General features: G+C 33.7%; 1 protein-coding gene across 1 annotated transcript; it reads right to left on the reverse strand.

Annotated features, from left to right (window-relative positions):
- Positions 1-2,209: 2,209 nt before the first annotated feature.
- On the reverse strand, positions 2,210-7,100 carry LOC113403466 (E3 ubiquitin-protein ligase RNF25). Its single transcript, XM_026644023.2, has 7 exons — positions 6,895-7,100; positions 6,523-6,826; positions 4,955-5,173; positions 4,432-4,548; positions 4,237-4,353; positions 3,436-3,545; positions 2,210-3,182 (listed from the first exon to the last, which is right to left on the reverse strand). The coding sequence occupies exons 1-7, from the start codon at positions 6,912-6,914 to the stop codon at positions 3,128-3,130; spliced, it is 942 nt and encodes a 313-aa protein (XP_026499808.2). The 5' UTR covers positions 6,915-7,100; the 3' UTR covers positions 2,210-3,127.
- Between the last annotated feature and the right edge of the window lie 839 nt (positions 7,101-7,939).

Genomic DNA, 7,939 nt, shown 5'->3' on the forward strand with positions numbered 1-7,939 from the left:
AAAAAAACTTATCATCTCATTGCGAAAGGCAAATATTTTGCTGTTCAAGTATATAAATTTATCTATAAGATAAAAATTTTCAAAATTACATACTAATTATAAGCGATAGCAGAGATTCAAATTAAATTTCTAAAAATTGGATAACTATAGAAAACAATACTAGCTTTAAGTACATTTCCATCACCTAAATCTTACCCGCGTCATTAGAACACTAAAATAAAAAAAATATTATTGCTTATACAGTGGAATGTAATAACAATACTAATACTTCGTGCTACAATTAATTTATATGGCAAGATTACAAATTATATAAATCCAATAGCGTTGCAACACTGGTATTTATTAATTTCTAATATAACATAATAAACTTTTTGGCAACCCTTTTTTACTAGCTTCTTAATTGCTTAGTTTAGCTTGTTTAAATGAGTAGTTATTTAAACACCATAATAAATATCCTTAAAATAAAAAACTAGCTGCAAAGTTTATTAAATAAACATAACTATTAAATCTAAAACATCTTAATTTACCTAAAAAAAAACAATTCCATATAAAACATAAATCAATTTAAAAAAACAGTCCGTGTCTTCTTTCATTGTATTTAATATTAAATTATAATTCAAAATAGAATTAACAAATTTATAAATTAAATATTATGTAATGTAAATAAAAACAAAATACATCTAAAAATAATATTACTAAATATAACATCGCCGGTAGTATACCCGTTTTATATTTAGGGATTATTTAAGGATCATTCCCAAGAAGAGAGATTAAACATTTTTAAATACATAAAAAAATTCCTTTCCTATTTCACAAATTACACTTCACTTGCTAACCTTTTTTAACATTTCAGAATAAATAGAAAAAAACTTACACTTTTTGAATCAAATATAAATATAAAGAGAAAAGCTTAAAATGACGTTCCTCGTTTGATATATGTACTTTATATACAGACGTTTTTGTGTCTAGTGTTTGAATCGTTCGTTTTTGACTTTTCTTCATTTTTTCACTTTCACAGGAATCATTAGAAATAAGATGTTAATTGCAACATCGTCCGCGTGAAATATTCAATGTTTGATGAACACAAAATTGTCGAATACGGTGGTAAATTATTTATGGTACTTGGGTCAGTGGCCATTGGTCACCACCTCTCATAGACATTGGCGATGGAAGAAAGATTAAATTTTCCTTATATCACCTATGCCCCATCAATTTTGGGAACTAAGAAGTTATGTCCCTTTTGCGCGTCTGCACATATTCTGTATATATATTAAACGAGGTGCCCTAAATTGAACATAGTGGATAGCTTAATCAGCGAAGGCGCCGAGACGAACATTGAAACATTTAACATTTAGTACGTGAATCTAGGGATTGACTAGAATCGTCACAGGAGTTGATATCTAGGAGTACAATGAATGACTATTAATTGAGGGTTTTGTGCCGCCCCACCGTCTTCCGTGGCTAAACCGGGTTTTCAATTATCGATCACCGTTCATCAGATCTTGCAACGATCTTGTAAGATGTAGTTTTTTTTTTTTTTTGATTTTTTTATAATTTACTTCAAACTCATCTTACAAGAACGTAACGATATTTGGATATATTTAGGGATTTCTTTGTGGTATCGAAATTTTTATATCATATGGGCCTTTTGTGTGGGTTAAGTAACTCGAAATTGTCTTTTTAAATTTCACATTCAACTAAATGCCAAAATTGTTACTTTCGTGGTCGGCTTGAATTGCAAATATATTAACACATAAAGACTATATAATTTAAGGAATAGGGCAAGTACTTCAATACCAGTAATACATTATTCAATGTATTGTTGTTCGTTTTGATTTAATATTTTGGTAAGTTATATAAAAGTATACTCATTGTTCTAGAATGGGTCAATATTGGTCTTAATAAATTAATTTTGATAATAAGGCTGACTTTTAAACCATTATAGGTGATTCCTCTTGTCGACTGTAGTTGGAACTTGTGTGACGATATGTCAATCAATTATCACACATCGATCGAAATATCATCAGTAAAACTAAATGAGCACTCGGTAACATGTTGAGTTATTTTGTAAGAACTCGCTTTGTTTGCATTAATAGGTACTAGGTATTGATGAAAACCTACATTACGCTATTTTATGAGTTAGTGTGTATTATTTTTTTTAAAAATATTATAAGTATTAACTACAGTAACATTCAATGTCGTATATATCTTTCCAACATTTCAGGATCGTGTACTTGCGGTGAGTTTCGAATTGTTTTTACAGAATAGAAAATTCTGGCGGTTTAATTTGATGAAACAAATTTTCGACTCATAAATTTTATACTATTTTTTTATGTTTATGCAAAAAAGCTCCTAGTGTACTTGTAATTAGCAAATAAATTCGTTGCTTACTTATGAGGAATATGCAGCTCAATCGAATGTAGCTCACATGGTAGATAATACGTTTTGTAAATAAATTAAGTGCTTTTAGTGAACTAGGGTAAATCGTCAGTCTCGAATATAAAACCCGACTTTGGTCGGTCAACAAAATATAGGACCCTGTGTATATAAAAAATTCTGACACATATAAATATATTAATTTCGATGCCACAAATCTAGGATTCGCCATCGGAAAATTATTTATTGAATTCAGGAATTTCGGTTGTTTATTTTTAAAGCTTTTCTTCGAGTCTATATAAAATAGGCACACGTCCAAAACTCGGTCGGATATTATCGATTCTTTTCCTTCCGTTATAGTTTTTGTCTCGCGCAGACCGCAGCCGGTCCGACATCGAACTACCACACATACAGTAAAAGTAAACATCCGAATTCCGCCACAATTCGAAATACGAACATCTGCTAGAGTACGAATCCGATTTTGATAAACAATAACCCGATAGCGAAAATCGATTATAGATTCGGACGCGGCCCGATAGTTTCCCGGGCGGTCGTGCGGATCTCGGTCGCGGGCCGCCGAACGGTCCACCCGAGGCCGGAGACGGGCGAGCGTCGGCGAAGGCGCACCGAGAGCGCGGCGGGGAGTGTCGGGGAGGTAGATCGGTGACCGTCGAAAAGCGGATAGAGCCGGTTCGTCAAGGTGCGGAGTGGAGCGCTAGGCGGCGGGCGGGGCGCGTGCGCGGTAGGCGGGTCACCGCGCAGCGCCGCGGCCGCGCCGGCCCGGCTTGGCGCGCCGGTTGAACCCGCTGCCGGACGACGGAACCCGTGTTACATCGCTGATTAGGTTTGGTGGCCTCATGGCAATGTAATGTGCCTCTCATGACACGAAAATATTTTTGAGGCAAGGGTGAATTGGTAGTTTTTAAAGTGCTTCCGAATTTATCAGACGTGCCTTGGAGAGTTGGGCCTTTTTGATTGGATGACGATGAACAAATTCAACTATAACTGTATCTCTATTTCGCTTCAGCATAAAAAAATATATATTTGTACATATCTCACCGGTATGGCCCACGGTAGGGCTGATCAGGCGTGTTATCAGTGGAGGTGCTGGGCACGACGCGGTCACTATTCGTCTCTCGCTGAGCACCGCTGGTAGAGCTCCTCGGCTCCTTTTAATGTTAAAAAAAGTTTATGAGTCGCTTTATGAGTCATCGTGATCAAAATTATACTTCAATAATTCGCAAATTAAATGATTTACTTTAACTAAAAATGTTGATTCCTGGAGCTGTTTTTTATAGAATAGCTACGCTGAATATGGGTCACCGGATGGTAAGTGGTAATATTGGCGCTGTATGAAATATCAACCAAATTTCAGCAGTAAGTTATTAACACTAAACCAATTTACTTTTTCAGAAGGAGCAAAGTCCACATCTTCATATTATATTGAAAGACGTCTTTTTATCTTAATAAATAAAAAAAGTATTAGATCAGCAAACCGTACTATATCGTATTTATTACCAAAGCATAGTCATCTATATGAATGTGGAAGAGAAATGGACCAAGAATAGATCCTTGAGGGGTTCCCCTCACTAACAAGAGCTCTCTCTTTAAGCCTCCCTGGGAGATATCTTTCCATTTACATCAACCTTCTAAATTTTATTTAATATCGAGCAAATTTCCAGGGTACTGTGATTCTATTGATTTCAATTGCATGAACTTACATTTATTCAGAGCGTAGTAATACAATTCATAATCTAGCATTTCACACTCGAACCGTAGCCATTGGGAATATGATAGGGGCGCGTCCTCGTCTATTGAACTATGTATATATAGCAATCATATTTAAAAATTTAATATTACCTCGTTGTCTGCGGCAGTAGAGATGGTCAGCAGCGGCGGCCCGTCGTCCCCGGAGCCCACCACTCCGCCGCGCTCCACCTGCCGCGCCAACATCGCCGACATGCGCGCCTGCAGAGCCTGGGAATCACACAATATAATAATAAAATATAATGTTCGTATTTTTGTATATGATCAAAATAATTTTGAATATTTTACCTTTAACTCAGCAGTCAAGCGAAATGGTGGAGCGTTTATGGATTCAATTGGTGGAGGAGCTTCCTCCAGGGTCTTCACGTCGAATGATATTGCGCAGCGGCAAACCGGGCATGTTTGCTATGAAAATAAAAGTGTACATTACCTATGTATTACTAATTTATTTTATCTTATCTAATACTACAAATTGAAAAGTACCTAGAGTAGCGAAGACCCACACGTCCCTCATTAACACCCCCCCCCCCCCTAATATTATATATAATATAATAAGGATTACATATTTATATGAACACACATGTTTCAATCATCTTCCAAATCTTGGGACCTTTCTGGGCTAAAGTTGCCAAAAATCAAGATCAATGGTGGCAATTGGGGTACAGGAGGATTTGTTAAAATGCACACAGAAACCAGAATTTTCCATGGTTATATAATTTAATGTATTTTATAAATAAAGACTTAAGTCTTTATTATTATATGTTTCTATGTATATTTGTGTTAATAAATGGTAGCAGTTCTTTGTTAATACCTGGTATGGTAGCGATTGAGCCCTCTGCCAGTTGGGCAGCTTTTCATACTCCTCCATATAGTACTTCTCGCTGTTAATCAAATGCTTAGCCAAGCAGTTGCTGTGGAAATGATGGTAGCAAGGCGTCTTTATAAAGACGTCGCCCTTGACAAAGCCATGAAGACAAATGACACACTGACCACTTGGTAAGTTCCATTTAGTGAGATATTCACGGACAATCTGTAATCATTATTTTAAATAAAATAATAATTCAAATGTATTTATTTACAAAGCTGTAGACACATTTTTAATATTACAATAACTTTAGCCAGCCATAACAAATAAAAGATCAATGGCAGATCCAGGTTTCAGGTGAGTGTAATCTACACTTAGCAAAGTAAAAAAAGCATGCAACTGTTTATTTTGCTTTAAGTTGCTTGTTAAAAACTTTAATTACAATAATAATTCTCTCCCTCTTATCAGTCACTGCATAAGATATTTTTTTTTATTTTTATGATATAGGTAGGTCGACAGGCAAATCGGCCAGCTAATGGTAAGGGCCCATAGACAAGGGTGCTGTAAGAAATATTTACTATTCCTTACATCACCGATGTGCCACCGGCCTTGGGAGCTATTGTGTCCCTTGTGCCTGTAGTTACACTGGCTCACTCAAACCTGAACAAAACAATACTGAGTACTGTTGTTTAACAGTAGAATATCTGATGAGTGGGTGGTACCTACCAAGAAGGGCTTGCACCAAGCCCGACCAAGTAAAAATATATAGCAAATATATTATATCTTATCATAAAATAACATCTCCATATCTTATCAATCAATTTAATTTTAAAATCGAGCATTTTTTTCAGTTAATCTTTAAATATAGTTTTCAAATAATTACATTTTTAATATCATTTGGTAAGTTATATAATAATCTGTTATAGTTAGGACTTATGATTATATGTATTAGCTCTGTTATTAATCATTTTTTTAAACAAACATTTATTTTTATTTGAACAGTAAACATGACTAGATATATACAAAGAAAGCAAATACAGCAGTGAACACATATCTATACTAGTTATTTCTCAATAATTTATTGATTAAATTAAAAATAGCATTGCATTTGTTTGATTTTAACACAAAAACAGTTTAATAAACACCAAGCTCTGAGCATTTTGCATATTACAATTTTAAACTCTTCAATTGTTTATTTATTAATATTAAATAAATAAATAAATAAGCAGAGCAGTAAAAGTAAAAATAAAATTCTGACACTTATTAAGTTTTACTTTAAAGGTAATTTACTATTTTTCTTAATTTAAATAATTCTTTACCTGGTAATTTTGAAAGAAAATCTATATTGTAGATAAAAAGTGCACTTTCATTTATTTTTAAAACAATTCTATTACTAAAAATAATTCTTTAAAAAATAAATCTTATACATAAAAATATCTTCTATTTGTAAATTATTTTGTAAAGATAGAATATTGTATTTATTTTTTCTTAATTAGCATTAATTTAGAAATTATGAATATTTTGATTAAAATACATTTTAACTTTCATTTAGAAAAAACTTAATAAAAACTTACCTCAATCAATTCGAACACAATCGGATTTCCGACATGTCTATCCAGTTTCTCCTTAATTTTCAAATCGATATCGGATAACAACGAATCATCCAGACCTCTTGAGTTCTTTAGGAACACCTCGGGGCTACTTTCAGGGTAATCTGGGGTTAACTTGACCACCAGCGTAACGCATACATACTGCAGATCGATTTGATCCCCAGTCGATGGATGTACCACGGTCTCAATAATTGGTACCCCATCATCATGCTTTACAGCAAGGTCTTCGATCAGAATAGCTTCAAGAGCTTCGATTTCGTCGTATACTCTGGAAAATATTTATAATATACATTATGAAAATATTAAATCTCAAAGACAAAATGAAAACTAACACACCTCATATCGACAGAGGCCATGGCGACGGCTGAGGGCGGACTGGATAGATTTAAATCTGGGCTAGGTCTTGGATAGTTTTTTTTTTACAAGTGCATTCAGTTCAGGCAGGCGCAATGCAGTCGGTGCAGCAAACAGCTGGCCCCCGGGCCGAATCGAGAAAATCAATCATACTAAATATCCACAGATAAAACAAGGGGCACAGTGGCGCTACCAACTGTAGCGTTATATAAGTGATAACAAAGTTTTACAGATAATAAATATCAAATTGTAAACAGCTACTTTAGCAATAGGACAAAAAATATTAATTAACCTCTAAAGTCTTATTTCACTAATGTAATGAATTATTCTATTTATTAAAATATGATAATTATGACTATGATATTTTTAGGCAATTGTATAGTGTTAACTTTACTTCATTTTTTCTTTCATAAGAAACTTCAACTTGATAAATAATATAATTATAGATGAAAAATAATTCTTGGAAAAGTAATTCTTTAAATTTTATATTCGTATTCAGGAAGTCATAATCAATTTAATCATTAAATATATTAAACTTCGTTTTTACGGTTGTGATGAAATGTTTGCAACTGGTCCAAGAACTATTTTGTTAATCATTTGAAGATAGTGGAATGCTTGGATACAAATGGTAGATCAGCTGGGTCGAGTACCTACTCTCTACGTAACTAGGAGTGTCGTGCAGGCATCCATATTGGCTTTCTTCTATTTATACATCAGATTTGATCTCACATGTACGCAGACGATTTACAGCTTTTGATGAGATTGAATACATTCCATACATTTGTGCATTGCATAAAAATATAAATTGAGATTAGATTTAAATTCTAATTAGTATTTGAAGAGAACATGATCTGATTCTTAGATATAAAAATGTTTATTTACTATATTTGGTACTAAAAAACAGATCGATTGTGTTTTATCAAACTATAATAAGTATTTCTATCGAGGACTATACCATTCCTGTGGTTTCCTTGTTTAAAAATCTCGGTGTCTATTTGAAGGATCCTTACTATTTAACAGGGTTCGA

The sequence above is a fragment of the Vanessa tameamea genome, chromosome 13, assembly GCF_037043105.1.
Source record: "Vanessa tameamea isolate UH-Manoa-2023 chromosome 13, ilVanTame1 primary haplotype, whole genome shotgun sequence".
NCBI classification, from domain to species: domain Eukaryota; kingdom Metazoa; phylum Arthropoda; class Insecta; order Lepidoptera; family Nymphalidae; genus Vanessa; species Vanessa tameamea.

What these genes read in the sequence shown, in the direction of transcription:
- LOC113403466 (XM_026644023.2), bottom strand. Translation starts at nt 6,914, where the DNA reads ATGGCCTCTGTCGATATGAG. An exon ending in CTACTGCCGCAGACAACGAG is followed by an intron (nt 3,546 to 4,236) that starts GTAATATTAAAT and finishes TAACATTAAAAG; the next exon opens with GAGCCGAGGAGCTCTACCAG. An exon ending in CCCTACCGTGGGCCATACCG is followed by an intron (nt 3,183 to 3,435) that starts GTGAGATATGTA and finishes GTCGTCCGGCAG; the next exon opens with CGGGTTCAACCGGCGCGCCA.